The 18,204-nt window shown below is 46.3% G+C and overlaps 1 protein-coding gene across 2 annotated transcripts in view; it reads left to right on the plus strand.

Annotated features, from left to right (window-relative positions):
- The window catches only part of CREBBP (CREB binding lysine acetyltransferase), a 1,382,831-nt gene that overhangs the window by 731,251 nt on the left and 633,376 nt on the right, over positions 1 to 18,204 (plus strand). For both annotated transcript variants that reach the window (XM_085628465.1, XM_085628466.1), the window contains one exon: positions 17,050 to 17,168. In XM_085628465.1, the coding sequence (XP_085484591.1) occupies positions 17,050 to 17,168 (119 nt within the window). The remainder of the gene's footprint in view (positions 1 to 17,049; positions 17,169 to 18,204) is intronic.

Consider the following 18,204-nt stretch of genomic DNA (forward strand, 5'->3'; position numbering starts at 1 on the left):
CTCCTAAGGCATTCACCTCCCTTCAGAGGGCAACAACCTCATGAGGCCTCTCACTGCAGCTACTTTAGAGTTGTCATCCTTGGGGCTCCCTCTTTGGCAGACAGCCCTGGGTCACCACCTTCCTCGACCTCTCCATAGTCCTATACAAGACGCTGCCCAACTGACCAGACCTTCTCACTAAGAAACACAGAACGATCCAGACCTCAAGCAGCTCGGTCTTGCAATTTGGCTCATGAGATTCTATAATCTAGAATTTTGTTATCTTGAACTTCCTTCAGAGTACATGTTCATTCTCGAGGACGAACGCAAGACTCAAATGAAACTGTTCGCGCACTACTGTCTCCCCAGGCACATTTACCCATTGCATGCAACCATACAGGACTTAGTCTACTATCTGCTTCACCTTCAAATCTCAGGCCTTGCCTACACTTCTGTCAAGCTTCACTTGTCTGCAGTGGCTACCTAACTTCCATACCGAAAATACACCTCGCTGTTCAGAGTTGCTGTCATTGAGGCCTTCATAGAGGGACTCAAACGAGTCATACCACTCTGAATCGCACCAACTCCGGTGTGGAACTTTAATATAATCCTTACAAGACTTAATGTGCCCTCCATTCTAGCCACTACGGTCTTGCCCCTTGCAATTCCTTTGATGGAAGGTAGCTTTTCTAGTAGCCATTACATCCTTCAGACTTGTCACTAAGCTTCAGACTCTAACCCTGGAAGACCCTTTCTTCCAAGTTTATAGGGATTGAGCGGTCCTTAAAAATAAAAATCCTTCCTAAGGTGGCCCTTACCTTTGCATTTCCTCAGGCTTCAGACTGGATCAGGAAGATTTTTCGTGAGCTTGTACCCCTGCTTGCTGGTAAGCTTTGTGTGGCGTCATCCGTGCCGGAAATTACATCTGCGTCACCTCAGCACTCTGATGTCAGTTCTTTTCTTTCTGTGCCAGCCAGCGGTGATCCAAGAGAAGAGCTACCTCTCTGTATGTTTTTTACATGAGTTTTGCGATATTTTGCTGATCTTTTTTGATATTTTTTCATACTGATATGTTGAGGAATGTTATGGATGAAGACCAATTTTAAACCCTGTAGTGCCTGTTTCCGCGCCATTTAGGTGACGGACCCACACCTCGTGTGTTTGTGGCTCTTGAAGTGTGACACAACTGTCGTGCTCCGGCTGCCGGGCCATGGTGTCTAGTTTGGACACACCAGTGTTTGTGCACTTCATGGTTCCGCGCTTTTGGCGTGGAAAGTCATGAAAAGTAACTGGCGTCAGCACGCCGAGGTGGCGTCTATATGGGTAAAGCAGGCGTCATTTCCGGCACAGACGACGCCATATAGAGCCGACAAATGCCACCTACTGGAGCACAGTGGTACTACTCGCAAAACATTTTCCTGATCCATTCTGACGCCTGGGGAAATTCAAAGTAAGCAATCTACAGCTAGACATTGTCTCTACCCGATAAGGCATTACCGAAGGTCAAAACCTTGTTCTTCAGGGCCTCTCACTGAGGAGTGGCCTAATTTATTTCTGTCTTGCTCAAAGCTGCAGAAGTTCTTCAATTGCTTTTTCTATTGAAGGAAAATAAAGCTAATCTTACTGAAATCTTGCAGCCTGCTCCTCCTCTTGAAGCCTTTTCATCTTTTCAGTGAAGCCTTCATGAACTCCCATCTTGGTTGCAAGGAAGTAACCAGCTTCTTCTGTCGTCAGATGTTGGGTGAAAACCCGAAGTTCTTGAAAATTCACCCATTCACAGTCTTGTTGTGCGGCTTCTTCCTTTTTTAAATAGAACCCTGACTTTCTTTCTACTCCTTAATGATGAGCCAAAACAGACGGAAACTATGGCAAAGGTCTTTTGTTCCAGGAGCTTGGCTGCTCTTTCCACTAACGTGATGAGGCAGGGGTTTTAATGAAGTTATCATCTTGTTCCCAAGAAAGATTGGCGTCTCTGTATTCTGAACTCCTTTATTCACAAGGAAAAATCGAAGAGTACAAGGGTACAGGTCCTTTTGGGGCTCATAGACTTGATTTTGTCTATTGACTTTCAGGATGCGTACTTTCATACTCAATTCTACGTTTTGTAGCAGGCTCCACCCACTGTCCATTTGTTGCCATTCTGCTCAGGTTAGCAACTGTCCCTCCTCTCCTTATGAAGGCCATGGCAGTGCATGTCACAGGCTTTGGATTTCTGTACCTTGATGATTGGCTGCTGAAACCGGGTTTGCCACAGCTTGTGTTTTAACCTTCAACCTACAACTCTCACACAGTGTCTTGTCTTTATCAGTGAGGAGCTGGGCACGTCCCTACCTTTCCAGTGAGTTTGGTGCATTCAAGCTGTGATCCTGATGTTCGAAGAGGGGAGCTCTTCTTCTAGACCGGACAGTCGTCCTCAAGGGTCTGCTTGCCTCTTGCTACTTTCCAATCCTCTGTGGCACATGCAGGTGCTTCAGTCATGCCTCTCTTGTCTCTGTGGGCTCAACACTGGAGAATCCTGACAGACAAATTTCAGAATGCCTTAAAAGTGGCACGGGACCTTCTGTGGCGGCTTTTGATGAAACAGCTCAGTTGCAGAAAGACTTTATGTGATGCACTAAGTGGCCTGTGTGGTAAAAGACACTTCCTATCATGGCTTGGGCCTGCATCTCAATTCTTTGCTGATCCAAGGACTTTGGGTCTCCTGTGGAGCGGTTTTCTGAAATCAGTCTGCCTGAACTTTGAGCAATCCACTTTCCTTCAAGGCATTTCTGTGAGAATGTGCCCTCTTTCTTGCATGGTATGCCCCCACTTTTTGCTGAATTTCTCATGTTCTTTGACTGAGTGTGCCCTGGGCTCCTGCTAATCAGGTACCAAGGGCCTGTGTTCCTTCTCTAAAACTGCATTGAAACCTAAACCCAATTGACATCTCTGGCCACATGTCAGCCCCTGGTTAATGGTACCACAGGTACCCAGTGCACTGTGACCAGAGAAGGCCTCTAAGGGCTGCAGCACTTATTGTGCCACCCTTAGAGGTCCTGTACCCTGACACACACACACACTGCCTTTCTAGGCTGCGTGTCTTGGTGCAGAACAAAGTGAAGTGTCGACATTGCAAACATCCTTGTGTGCCATGCCCACTGGCATACATCAGTCACCCCCTAGCTGTGTGCCCTATGCCAGTGGTGAGGGTACAGGTGCATGAGCACTGTACCTCTACAGTGCCCAAGTCTATTCCTAGGCTCTGTAAGTGCAGTGCTGCCATTAAGAGTATATGGTGCTGGGAGTTTGTCATTACGAACTCCACAACACCATAATGGCTACACTGGAGACTGGGAAGTTTGGTATCAAACTTCTCAGCAGATTAAACCCACACTGATGCCAGTGTGGGGTTTAATGTAAAATGCACAACAGCGGGCATCTTAGAGATGCCCCCTGAAACTCGACCAACTTCTAGTGACCTGACTGAGTGGCTGCTTAGGCTGCCACAAACAGACATGTGTTCGAGGCATATGAGCTGCAGATTACACACTGTGCATAGATTGCCATCTGGTGTTGGGCCCGGATGTTTGCAGTTGTTTTTCTCTTGGAAAGTCTTTGGAAGTCACGAGGTATGTGACTCCTCCTTTGGATCATATTGCGCATGGGCTTCGGCTCCATCCTCAGATTGTTTTTTTCCGCCATCGGGCTCGGATGTGTTCTTCACGCTCCAGTTTGGAACCGTGCCAGTTTTCCAGTTCGGCGCGCAATCCTTCCCCGTTCGGTATTGTCTCGATCGCGTTCTCCACACTCGACGCGACTCAACGATCGAAGTCTTCGATTCCGGTCGTCGACGAAGGCCTTCAGGCCTACCTGGGCCTCCTGTCCTGGCTGATGGAAAGGACGCCATTTAAAAAGTGTCCTCGATGTGGGTCGAAGTTTCCCCACACCGATCTACATGACGTGTGCAACCTCTGCCTCTCTCCAGAACACGAGGCAAGGGACTGTCCAGCTTGCGCCTCCTTCCGATCGAAGAAGACGATTCGGGACCGACGAGCAAGGAGACCTATGGCTCACTCGTCGACTTAGATCCTCGATGACATCTTCGAAGAAGGCGTCGATGTTCCGGAACAACAGCACACCGAAGAAGGCCTCGTCAGCGCCTCCGAACCTGACGACTCCGACGTCGAGAACATAACTCCGGCATAGAGGGGCGTGAGTACAGACGTCGACCCCGACCCCAAACCCCCCTCCACGCCATTGAAAAAGGCTTCGGTCACGCCTTCGCCTTCGGGCCTAGGTATGCACCGAGAGACTGCTTCCCATACCTCGCTTCCAGGCCCGGTTAAGAAGCCCACCAAGCCTTCAGGTGGCTCGGGCTCGAGCCAACCTACCCTCGGTGCCGAAAAACTCATCGACACCGGCACCGAAAAAGAAAACGCCCCTTTCCTCGTCCGCGCCGAGCTCGACACCGAAGCACTCAGCGCCGAAGACTGGCACCGGCTCCTCGGCACCGATAACATTCTCGGACCCGAGCAAGAAACCGAAGAGCCTCGACTCCCAAGCCTCGAAGCCAAAACCCACCTCGGAATCAAGGAAGACAAAAGACATTGGTAAACCCTACAGTTCCAAACAAAGAACCAGTGCCGAATCGACGCCCAAAAAACACACGGCTCCGACACCATCGGCACCAAAGGATCTGTCCCCTACAGATCAACTGTTTCGACCCAATCCTTCCAAAAAAACCCTCGTAAAGGATCCAAAGACTGGGCATTTGACGCTTAGCACCAGAAAAAGACCACTGGACAAGCCTGCACCAGCTCCACCACCAAAAATGAGTCTTTGCCACCTCCCCTTTGAGGATTCCTTCACCACCTCCTCCTCCACCTCCCCCACCCCATCATTCTCCCACACCATCACCAGATGAGGATGATGATGATGATGATGACATTAGCTACGACACAGGGCTCGGAGTGGACGACCAACCAATAGGGGACCCTACTCCTACGGGCTCCCCAGTCCCATGTTACAACTACAACATCCCAGACGTCCCGAACGTCCCGCAGAACAATCTTTACCCTTCCTCTGCCCTCCCAGAACGACTTCCTTGCCACCATAGACCTCAAGGCCGCCTATTTCCACATTCCCGTTCACAACGCTCACAGAAAGTTTCTCAGATTCGTCGTGGACGGTCAGCACTACCAATTCAAAGTACTCCCATTCGGAGTCACCACAGCACCACGAGTGTTTACCAAGTGCCTAGCGGTAGTGGCAGCACACCTGAGAAGACAACACATCCACGTCTTCCCATACCTAGACGACTGGCTCATAAAAGCCAGCTCATACAACCAGTGTGTACAACACACTCACGCCAATATCCAACTACTTCACGACCTGGGCTTCACAGTAAACTACGCCAAGTTCCATCTGCATCCGTCCCACGTTCAACAATACCTCGGTGCCACCAAAGACGCCTCAAGAGCGCTAGCCTATCCCACTCCCGCCAGGATAGCAAGCATACAAGCTCTTCGTGCCAAATTTCAACCACAACACTCTCTTCCAGCCCTAGTGTTTATGCAACTTATAGCGATGATGGCCCCTTGCATATTCATAGTACCTCATGCAAGACTCCAGATGCGTCCTTTCCAAGAGTGCTTAGCACACCAATGGAACCAGGCTCGGGGTCAATTATCAGATCTGGTGTTGGTAGACGGTCGTGCCCATCGCTCTCTGCGGTGGTGGACCACCAAAAACCTTTCCAAAGGGCGACCGTTCCTCGAGCCGGTTCCTCAAATAGTTCTAACGGCGGACGCATCGCTCTCCGGCTGAGGAGGTCACCTACTACATCACACCATGCAGGGCAGGTGGACACCTCAACAAAAGTTACTCCCCATCAACAATTTGGAGTTACTGGTCATATTCGTAGCCCTAAAAACACACGTCTCAAACAAGGCTGTCTTAGTCCGCACAGAAAACATGACAGCCATGTACTACCTCCAAAAACAGGGCGGCACACACTCTGCATCTCTCTCAGCTAGCACAGAGCATATGGAGGTGGGCCATACCTCAAAACATTTTTCTCCTAGCCCAAAATGTCCCAGGAGTCCAAAACACCATTGTAGATCTGTTGAGCCGTCACACACAACAGATCCACGAGTGGGAACTTCATCCACAAGTTCTTCAACCATTCTTTCAAATGTGGGGGAAACCACAGATAGACCTCTTCGCCACCCATGAAAACGCCAAATGCCCAAGCTTCGTCGCCAGATATCCACACCCATTGTCCAAAGGCAATGCGATATGGATGAACTGGGCAGGCAGATTTGCGTACGCTTTTCCGCCTCTCCCTCTCATTCCATTAGTGGTGCGCAAACTACAGCAACATTCCCTAACACTCATCCTAGTCGCTCCGACTTGGGCCAGACAACCGTGGTACACCACATTGCTGGAACTCTCCGTAGTTCCGCACCAAAAGTTACACCTCTCTCCACGCCTCTTAACCCAGAACCATGGAGAGATCAAACACCCGGACCCAGCTCAGCTCAACCTTGCGATCTGGCTCCTGAAATCCTAGAATTTGGTTACCTTAATCTTCCCCCTGACTGTATGAACGTCATTAAAGAAGCTAGACGACCTACCACTAGAGCTTGCTATGCAGCCAAGTGGAAACGTTTCGTAACCTATTGTCACAACAATACCGTCAATCCCTTAGATGCGTCTATCCAACACATCATAGGCTACTTACTACACCTACAAAGATGCAACCTAGCCTACACGTCTATTAAACTACACCTTGCTGCCATAGCAGCGTATCTACAAAATAGACAGCATCTATCACTCTTCAGAGTACCTGCCATAAAAGCCTTCATGGAAGGCCTTAAGAGAATAATTCCCCCCCCTCAGAGTGCCACCCTCACCTGTGTGGAACCTAAACATCGTTCTCACAAGACTAATGGGGCCTCCATTTGATCCTCTACATAAATGTGAGCTTCAATTTTTAACATGGAAAACTGCTTTCCTTGTAGGCATTACTTCGCTCAGAAGGGTCAGTGAGATACAAGCACTCACCATTCAAGAACCCTTTCTGCATATGTATCATAATAAGGTTGTTCTCCACACTAATCCAAAATTCCTTCCTAAAGTCATTTCTCCCTTTCACTTCAATCAATCTGTGGAACTGCCCGTATTCTTCTCGCAGCCACAAACCATTGCAGAAAGAGCTCTACACACCCTAGATGTCAACAGAGCTTTCCTCTACTACATCGAGAGAACACAACTTTTTCGTAAGAACAAACAACTATTCGTGTCTTTCTCACCACCACACAAAGGCAACCCCATCTCCAAATCTGGGATAGCTAGGTGGATTGTTAATGCATACAGATTTGCTACCACAAAGCCAAACAAACGCTATCTGTTCCCCCTAAAGCCCACTCTACACGTAAGATAGGGGCTTCATGGCATTTTTAGGGAACATCCCCTTAGATAATATCTTCAGAGCAGCTACATGGTCTACACCGCACACCTTCACTAAACATTATTGTGTAGATATGCAAACTAAGCAACAAGCTAGTGTGGGCCAGGCTGTCCTCAAAACATTGTTTCAAACAACTGCAACAGATACAAGTGGTCGCCGCTAGGAGTGAGTACTGCTATATAATCTATGCACAGTGTGTAATCTGCAGCTCATATGCCTCGAACGGAATATGCTACTTACCAGTATGCATCTGTTCTTGGCATGTAGAGCTGCAGATCTACACACGCCCACCCGCCTCCCCGGCTACCTTTATCGGTAGCAGTTTTATCTTATTTAGATACAGCACACATGGGCATCTTTCCTCTTTCTTACTAAGCTCCATCATTTCCCCGCTGGCGAAAAACAATCGGAGGATGGAGCCAAAGCCCATGCGCAATATGATCCAAAGGAGGAGTCATATACCTCATGACTTCCAAAGACTTGCCAAGAGAAAAACTGCAAACATCCAGGCCCAACACCAGATGGCGATCTATGCACAGTGTGTAGATCTGCAGCTCTACATGCCAAGAACAGATGCATACTGGTAAGTAGGATATTCCTTCTGGACCCCTGGGTTGAGAGCCTGCTGCTCTCGGGGGCCTGAAACAATGCACATCCTGGGACGAGATGCCAAGCCTCCTCCCCCAGGATGGGCAGGGTTCACGAAGGGGAAGCTTCAAAGGCATGCCGCCTTTGTGAGCCTCCCCAGACCATTTGCTGCTTTCAGCCGCTGGTCCCCACTGGTTCCACCCCCTACTTTGGGCGGGAGAACCGGCGGGAAAAACAAGTGAGGGAAAGAGGTGTGCCCACCTCTACCAACTCCACCCCTCAGGTGGGAGAGGCGAGGTGAAGCACAACTGAGTCCCCGCCATCTTGCGGAAGGGGGACCTAGCCAACCAGGGACAGGCTCCTGCCCACTCCCACTGGAGGGTGGCACGATAGGGGTGTATCCACCCCAGGGAAGGGACCCATTTTTTCCCTGCACTTACCTACCTGTAATACCCCTAAATCCAGTATTTAGTGGGCACCCTGAACCTTGCTTCCTCAGATCCAGCCTGACAACAAGTAGAAAAGAAGGACCGAACAGCAGTGCAGCCAGCTAACAACGACTGACTTTGACCCAGCCCCACCCACCTGAATCCCCTCTGACCTGCTCCTGCGAAATTCCGGTGTGTCCTGCAGCCAGCAACCTCGAAAACCCCAGAGGACCTGCCTGCCTTCACTTCCAAGACTGCTTCTCCCCTGAACACCGGATTTGTTGAAACAGCAGCTTCTTTCTCCGGCCGGATACCGCAAATCCAGCCCACTCTCTGCCCTCCGAACCCGGCCCGAGCTTGAGTGGAAAACGCAACGAGGAGCTCCCCCCGGCGATCCTGACCCGAGATCTGGCGACCCCTGACCTGCCGTAAGCCTCCAGCTGACGCCTGCAGCCTAAATCCAGAAGGTTCCCCTGACCGCGACCCAGAGCTGGTTAGAAGATCCGACCCCCAAACGGCACCCCTGCACCCGAAGCCCCACAGCCTTGTGTGCCCAAACCAACGGTGCCTTATCAACCCTTAACTTCTCAACTTACCTCTCGAAGTGGTGGTGGCACCCATAGTCCTTTGTCTCACTGCCTGCAGTGCTTTTGCAAACTGGAGGTTCTCCATTGAAAACCGGGCAACCGACCTCAAAACAGCACCTTGCACCTGGTCGCCCTAGTGCCACTGAGGGTGCACCTTTGGTGCTAATTTTGTTCCCCATTTGCCTTTACCTAAACCCTTGGAGCTTTGCTCCCACAGCCCAGTGGCCTGCTTGCCAGCAGCCACCAACCGGAGGCCCCCTATCCTTCATAGGATAACATTGGGCCTCAACACACTGCACCCGACCGCCCTAGTGCCGCTGAGTGTGAAACAAAAGTGCATCACTGACCCTGGGGGACCTCTGAGTCTAACCACAGAACCTTAACTTCCACAGTCGATTACTTACCTACAAACCGATAACCTATTTTTCCTCCATGGAATAAAATTGACAATTTTCTTTCAAAAAGTTTCTAAGTGTGGAGTTTTGAAATGTAAAAATATTCTTTAAAAATCACACAAATAACCAAAACGTATTTACTTACCTGTTTGCAAGAAATGTCCTAGTGCTGAATCCAGGTATCTAGCTCTGAGTTAGAAAACTAACATAAAAAGTAACTTACCTGTAATTTACTGAAAAAGCCTATTCATTTCAATGTACTGTATTTGCGAAGTGTTGCAACCTGCTGCATCACCTGTAAATCAAACAAAGTACAAGTTCTATTGCTGTTTCAGACTGTTCTATATCTGGTAACTTATTACTGAAAAGTATATAATGCTTACCTGTGCCAGGCTTGCTTTGTTCTAAAAATAAAACGCCAGTAAATATTTTTATACAAACACAATTGGCCTAGAGTTCAGTTTTTGAGTGTGTGAATATATTTGCTGATTGAGTGTTTACATCAAATGCTTTAGACTGTCCTCTGATACTGCCTTACTGCTCTACCACTCTACCACAAATAGAGAGTAAGGTTATATCTTACTTTAACCTCTGACTACCTCTGGGGTTACCTGGTCTCTATACACACTATACCTAATTTTGGTGTAGTATACATTGAGGCAGTTTCCTACAATTTCTATCTTTCATCTGTTAGTCCTTATGGATAACACAACCAGAATAAGATAAGCCAACAAACGGGGACATTAACTTCACCCCCTTTGTCTGGAGGTCCTGAAGCTGCAAATGACTGTTCGTATATAATCTACTGGGTTTCCCAAATATCTGGGCAGATGTTTTTAGTTGGCATCCTCTTGTTTGTCACAAGCGAACGCTCCATCCAGAGGTGGTTCAGTCCATCTTCTCCCCCTTCTGGGGTACTTTTCACTTGGAAATTTTACTGCCCTTCATTTTGCGCTCCGCAGTTACATTTTATACGGGCTCTGAGAGAGACTCTCTGAGGGAAATGGAAAATACTGCTTCACTACACGTTTCAGGTTTCTGATTCATCCAGTTCTGAAGAAGCTGTGTCAGTAGTAAGTTATCTTGATTGCACCCTTACAGGCGATGGAGCGTGTGTTACTCTGATCTCCAATTATCCATTTGCCCTCCCTTTCCATCAGGGTGGTCCTCCTCTCATAGCAGAAGAGACAGGTTCTGATTCTGAGCTTCCACCTTCATGCCTGTTGATTGAATGGACAACTTGAGATCTTTTGAAGTTGTTTTAGATGTTGGTCTAGTATAGTTTCTTGATGCACTGGGAAGTGAGTAGATCTTCTCAAGTTGCGTTTGGTTAATGTGTTACTCTATGCCTTTGTACCTGGCCTGGTAAGACTTTGCTGTGGGCACTGATCAGACTTTAACTGGCCTGGTCTTTGCTTGTCAGATTAGCAGTCTGTTTAAGTTCTTTGTGTTTTTGAAGGAGTTTACCCTTTTATTATCTATGTTTGCCATTTAATGTGCCAGAGTGGGACATTAAACTAGTGCTCCGTTTTCTGAATGGTTCACTTGTCGAACCCACACATTTTTCTTTTGAAACTACTGACTGAAGTCTAGTTTTCTGATGGGCATTCCCATGACACATCATGTGAATGAGTTACATTATTTATCCGTCCTCTTTTCACTTAATTTATTTGACAGGGTATTTCTGTGGACAAAGGCCTTATTCTTTCCTATTGATGAAGATGACCTCTGCTCCCTGATTTTGCTGGACCTCTCCGCTGCCTTCGATACATCTGACCATCCCCCCCTTTGTACACACTCTTGAGTTTCATATTGGTTTTATCAGCAATGTCCTCCTTTGGCTCACCTCCTACCTTTTCAACTGATACCAGTTTGTTCACATAAGTACCTCCAGGTCCCCAAAGATCCCAATTACCTGTGGAGTCCTGCAGGGTCCGTACTGTTTCCTGTCATCTTCTACATGGAGCTACTTTGTGCTTTACTTACAGGCACAGTCTCAATATTCACTATGCTGATACACAACTCTGCTTGAAAGTCTCCTATTTTTCAGACATCCAAAGCCCCAAACACTGACTGCACATCTCCCAAGCCTGTCTGTCCACACCTACCTATCGGTCAACCCAACCAGTTTGTTATTTACCAAGTGCAACAAACAAGAAACCATACAAACGTGGGTCAGAGATATGAACGTTGACTGCTTTAAATCCCAGCTTTCAATGAATGCCTAATCAATTGGTTTCAAAATGAAGATGGCCTGGTTCCAGCTCTCTCTTCTAAAGAAAGGGAAACGGTTTCTTCCGGAAAGCAGCCTCATAGCTGCTGTTCAAGCCTTTGTACTCTTGCATTTGGATAATGATAACTCCTGCTCCTGGGCCTTCCAGGCTCCACACTGGCCCACCTTATGGGCATCCTACACACCACAGCATGTTTCATCCAGGATGGAAGAAATATGATCATATCGCCCCATCGTGGCTCCCCTTGCCCAGTTGCACCCTTTACAAAGCCCTCATGCCTTGCAAACCCGGAGCTCACCATCTCTGATGGCTTTCAGCACACTCGCAGCCTGAACACAATCAGACTGCAGAATAAGAGATGTAAAAAGAATAAACAATACAATTTCCCCAAGATCAGGAATAATTTCTCTGTATCCTCAGGACCACCCCAACACCGTTTCGAAAGAGTTGAAGACTTGCCTCTTTAAAGAAGGTATCACAATGCGATAACCATCCTTAACCCAGCTAGCTTTCCTATTACTCATCGACTTTATGCTTGTCCTCAACCCTGTACAGCACTATGCAGTCTTTTAGATAGGTTCACATTTTAGCAGTACTATTAAAGTCCCTCGATATTCATGTGGGCCAATCCATCCCCCTGTTGATACTCTGTTCGCTTCCTTATCCCTCAAAGGAGCAGGACACTTTCAGACCCTTCATTTTACTCAGGATCCATGATATCCGTGTTGATTAACTTTTCGTGGGCTACAATGTCTACACTAAGGGGAAGGTAATTGAGAAATGGGGCATTTCCCCCTGGAATTTTCTGTTTCAAGATCTTTCAAGGAAAGAGCCTTCTTAGGTATCAGGGTCTAGTCCTCTAGGTCTAAGGCTTCTTCAGTGTTTCATGGTGTTCCCATTTTGGACACTTGCGAGCTGCATCATTGCCTTTGGCGTTCACTGTCACCAGACATTATGGTCTTGACACCAACATCTACATTAATGGCCATTTTGCCTGATCCATGTTGCATTTCTTTCTAATTTAGCCATCTCGTCAGACCTACCTCCTTGGAGGTGAACTGCTTTTGTATTATTTCAAGAGGTGAGGAATCAGCAGGTAGAGGTATCCATCAGAAGTAAACGTTCTTTAGCCTTTGTGAAGACCAGTTCGTAGCATGAATGGTTGTAGAGGCACATGTGGTGAATACTCCTGCCATCTAGTGTTGATCTTGGACGTTGGAAGTTGTTTTTCTTAGAAGTTTTTGAAGTCGCAAGGTCTCAGTGACTTATCCTCTTAGTAGGTGCGCATGGTCACCGACTCCATTGTTACATTGTTTTTCTCCGCCATTGGGTTTGGACGTGATCCAGTCTGCCACCGGTCTCTACGAGTTTGTTGGTTCCAATTGTGGCTTGAGTCCTGTGTCTTCCACCCTGTTTGTGAGAAGACTCTACGTGCTTTTCAGAGTGTGGCTCCAGTTCCATCCTTTGGTCGCATCCATGACGAGCGACTAGACCTCTTGGCCCTTCGCGCCATTGCGTGCTCCAGACCACCCTTGGTGAATGAAGATGCTCCCCAAATGATGGAATGGATGCCCTTTAAGAGACGTCCCCAGGGTCACTGTAAATATACCACATCGTATGCAACTGTCTCTTGCCGGATCATGGCAAGAGCCGCTGTGACTGCTGCTCGGCGTTCTGCGGTAAAAAGACCATAAGTTAGCGCCAAGACCAATTGTGGTCATCTTTGGAGGCACCAGATGTTTTCGTTGAGTATAATCTCTTAGGTGCTGAAGATAAGGAGGTTGTGTTAGGCAAGTCACCAGAGCTCCCGACCCACATCCAGCATCAATTCACCGGCTCTGATGTCTTGGAGTTAGGTGGGGAGGTTTTTCTGGAAGAAGAAAAAAGGCTCTAAGCGGCTGCATATGAGAACCAAGCACCACATCTCAGGGGGAATGGTAATCAAGCCCCTCGAGCGCGGACTGCTAGGCCGCAGACTTAAAATACAGAAAAGCAAAGCATTATGACGAGTTAAATGCTGGCCATGTCATAGCGTTTTTTCTTTACTTTAAGTCATGTTGCACAGCAGCCTGTGTTGCTATGCAACATGTTTGGGAAAAACATTGACAAAGCCATTAGATCTTGGATTAGTGCAACCTGTTGGCTTTGTCAATACTTGTTTGTTAGGTTGTGGATGCTTTCCTTCCTTCTCATATGTTTGTGGCCAATCCCCTTTGAGAGTAGCCTCATTGCTTGTGTCCTTCCACTGCTTACTTTTCAGGCACTACTTTTAGTTTAAGCACTCGATGAGAGTGCATGTTTTTCCCAGTTTCTCCCTTCTATTCTTTGCTCTTCCACTTCCGCTTGCCCTGTTTTGTTCTCTCTCTTGTGTGCTTCTCCCCCACCCCTTCCGTGTCGCACTCACCCTTGTGTGCTTGTTTGCCCGCTTTGCTTTGTTGCACATATGGATCTTCCTCGAGTTCTGCTTCCCCCTCCTACTCACCATTATTTTTCCCTCCACCCCAAACAAAAGCCCTTATTTTTAATTCATTTTTTTCACATGGAATGCCAGGTAGAAAATTGCATCTAGCCTGTCTGTTTAGTGCTCCTTAATTTTTTGCTCTAGCCTATTCATTTTTTGATTGGTATATATGGAAAAATGGGTCCTGTGTCATTTTGATGGCATGCTTGTGTAATAGAGCATGCATGCACCTAGAAAATGATGCAGGTGCACCGTTGTGCCTTTTTTCTTTGTAACTTTTCGTCATGCTGCAGAACATCCTGGCAATGCTGTACAGCATGGCTAAAAGTGTTTGGCAGAGATAGGTCCCAATGGCGAGACCTATTGGCTTTCCTAATGCTTAGTCCTTTATGTGAGATGGCGCTTTAGGGAACAGTTCCTTTAATTTTGTTTTTCAATGAGAAATGATAAGAGATTAGAGCAGAAGTGGAATTCATGCATGCTTTGAAAACAACCTTTATTTTCTAATGGATTATTTTAATGTACCCTTTTCTGAAAAAAATAAAAACAAGCATTGGAATAGCCAGTGGGTCTTGCCTTCGATATCTGTTGGCTTTGTCAATATTCTTAATCCATGCTGGACAGCAATGGGGATGCTAAATAAGAAAAAAAAGCAGAAAGCCCATGACTCTGATGGCCATACCATCATGGAGGCATGCACACTATACATGTGCTTGCCTACAAAATGATGGCGGCACTTCCCTTAAATTTGCTTTAATTTGATCCAAGCTGGATCGCCAATTAAAAAGGAAAAGCAACGGACGGGACAGAAGCCACAAAGTGTCAGTTAAATTGAAAGGTACACCACATTTATCCCTCAGTTAGAAGAAACAATTTGGTGTGTGCCAAATTGTTTTCTTTTCTGGCTTACAAGCCATTCAGACCCATTGCTTTTACTGCAAATGTTGATTTTATTAAACATGGCTTTCCTGTTAGCAGTCACCGCCATATGGAGAGGAATTTGTAGAAGCTCCCTTTGAGCGATTTGTACACTGTATTTCTTTGAGCTATGTAGCCTTCTGGTCTCAGCCTTTTTACCCTACATTCTCACATCACTTAATAAAATTCAGGTAATTGGTTATGTTTTTTAAAGCGTGATTGGTCAGTGGCTGAGAGGATGAACTTGATAGCAGAAGAAGTGCACCAAATCCGCATGATTGCTGTTCTTTGCTGTGTCTCGACTCCGAGCAGGCTTTGAACACCGTTTTAACACATTTCGTTTTTGATTGGCATTTTGGAACTTTGCACACTAATCTCCCTCAATAAACCCACCCTGAGTTCCCTGTGCAAAAGGTAACATTACTCATAAAGTTGGCCAAGAGTGATGTTTGTGGCTTATCATTGTCACGTCCCTTGGAATCTTTTTATATATTAAACACATTGACTACTTTCACCTTTTTTTGCATGTTGAATGCACGTTTGTCGTAAGGTTAGACTGTTCGGTAAAGTATTGCTGTAAAGCATTTTTGATCCGGAATCTTACATTTCAACGTACTACCTACAGTTATTTTGAATCGCAGTTCTTAATCTTCTCATTGTGCTAGTTAAAGCTTCACGGGGTGTAGAACGAAATGTTATCTATCACATGTCCCCTTGAGACCCCCTCACACAACTCTCATAAACACCCATAGTCCCCATTGGTAGTTAAGACTTTGTGTCCTGCTCCAGTAAAAATTGACAATTGCAGCAGATGTCTTGATAAAGATGATTCCTCTATCACTGAACATTACCATCTGGCTGCTGAGTATGGCCAATTAAGCCTTCACCCGTCTCCATGACCATTGTGAAAGAGATTTAGTGTCTGCCCACAAGGAAGTCATTTTCCTTCAAGTGAATAAAATTTAGCAAATGGTGCTTTTTGGAAATCCTGTTTGTATGGGAATCTCAAGCAGACCCTATTTGAATGTCCCTTTTAATTAAGAAACTCTTGTTTTCTATTTTCTTAAAATACATTCCTAAACAACCTACCCACTTTCTCTAAAAATCCTGATTAGATTATGGGGTGAAGTTTAAGAGACTGCCTTTGGTTCAAATTTGATTGCCTGTAATTGACATAAAGGGATAAAATGGTTCAGATGGTAACATCCATGTTCAGTACTGTAATGGAGTTAACCATGATAGGAACAAGGCTTGCACACAACGTTTCCTTATTCATTACCTGCGCTTTGTATTGCCAACTGGTTCACCAAATGTATCTTTCCTGCCTCACTTAAGTTATTTTATTCTTCACTGACTTCAGAAATGATTTGGGGGAGGCAGGGGTAAAGGGGGTGGTAATGGTACATGATACTGTTGACCAGATCCTTAATGGGATGGCTTATGAAATATTGGGGAGAGAAGTTGGCCTAAGGGCTAGGGTGGTCGACCTTGAATCTGGGGAACTGGGTTCGAGTCTCAGCAATGACGCTGAACATCCTGTGATTCTGGGCAAATCACTTAATCTCCCTGTGCCTAACAAACATGAATGTGTCCTCATGTAATGCAACTGGTGCTTTGTAAAGCGCTCTGATACCCGATACCTTCGGGTCAAGTTCGCGCTATATAAAACTCCGTAAAATAAAAAAAAAATTTTTTAGAGTTAGTTATCATTCTTACCCATGTCCTCTCTCAAAATGCTTGTGCTGTCCTTGAAGATCAGGATTTGAGAATTGCAAATACTTAGTTGAGCTTTCCGAGGCATTGTTTCTAGTACAGAGATATAAATCTAGTTGAACACCATGTTTAGGGGAATACAGATTTACCTATAGTAAGCTTATTTATTATTAATATGGCAAGTCTGTTGAACAACTTTAAACAAGATTTTGCATTGTCTTGTCTCCGAGAGAACCACATGCCTGACTTGAATATTTTATATCTGACTGATCTGAGTCGGTTTTTCTCTTTTGAAGTTTTCAAACCAGAGGAGCTGCGCCAGGCTCTCATGCCTACCCTGGAAGCACTATACCGGCAGGATCCAGAGTCTTTACCTTTCAGACAGCCAGTTGATCCTCTGCTTTTAGGCATTCCTGTAAGTATTCAGCACATAAACCTTTAATAATACCTAAATCATCCTCGTTTTTACTGTGAATGTGTAAATATCCAAAATGCTTGCACTAGCAGGAAAAATGCAAAACAGACTTGGTTTATAGTTGAGATTTTTAAATGATATTGCTGGGTACAGAGAGAGCATTTCAGCAGTCATCCTTGATGAATAGTGAGTCATCTCAATTCTGGGCAAACAAAAGTCTGCAAGGTAATCTGTTGAAACAATGTTGCGTGAATTCAGGCTTGAAGCGAATCTAATGTTAGTTTGGGATTTCTCTTAAAATATGTTGTGCTTAATCTTTTTTGCATGTTGTAGGAAAGTGGTTTTCAGTTTGCTGTACCCCCTCCCCCCACGCACAGTCACACACTTTTTGCCAGTTTTCTGGTGCACTTTGACTTTGAGCCATGGGTGTCCCTGCCAATCAAGTTCCCAGGGCCTGTGTTCTCACCCACAATTGTACCTTTGTACCCCCAATTGGCACCTCTCTGGCCACATGTAAGTCCCTTGTAAAAGGTACCATGGGTACCAAGGGCACTGTGACCAAGGAAGGCCTCTAAGGGCTGCAGCAAATATTGTGCCACCCTTACCTGTCCCATAACAGTTGACATGGCACACATACCTGTGTACCCAGCCTGCAGCCTACTACATTTGGTATATGTAAGACACCCCTCTAGCTGGGTGCACTATACCACTGGTGAGGGTACAGTTGCATGAGCACTGTACCCCTACAGTGCCCAAGTCCATTCTTAGAAATGTTAAGTGCAGTAAAGCCATAAGGAGTATATGCTCTGGTGCTTGTCATTACGAACTCCACTGCACCTTAATGGCTTAACTGAATTCTGGGATGTTTGGTAACAAACTTCTCAGCATAATAAACCCACACTGATGCCAGTGTGGGATTTATTATACTTTGCACTCAGAGGGCATCTTAGAGATGCCCCCTGAAAAAGGACAAGCCTCTGGTGGGTTCCCTGACTGGTAAACACCAGCCTGCCACCACAAGACATGTATCTGGACC

The sequence above is a fragment of the Triturus cristatus genome, chromosome 10, assembly GCF_964204655.1.
Source record: "Triturus cristatus chromosome 10, aTriCri1.1, whole genome shotgun sequence".
Lineage (NCBI taxonomy): Eukaryota > Metazoa > Chordata > Amphibia > Caudata > Salamandridae > Triturus > Triturus cristatus.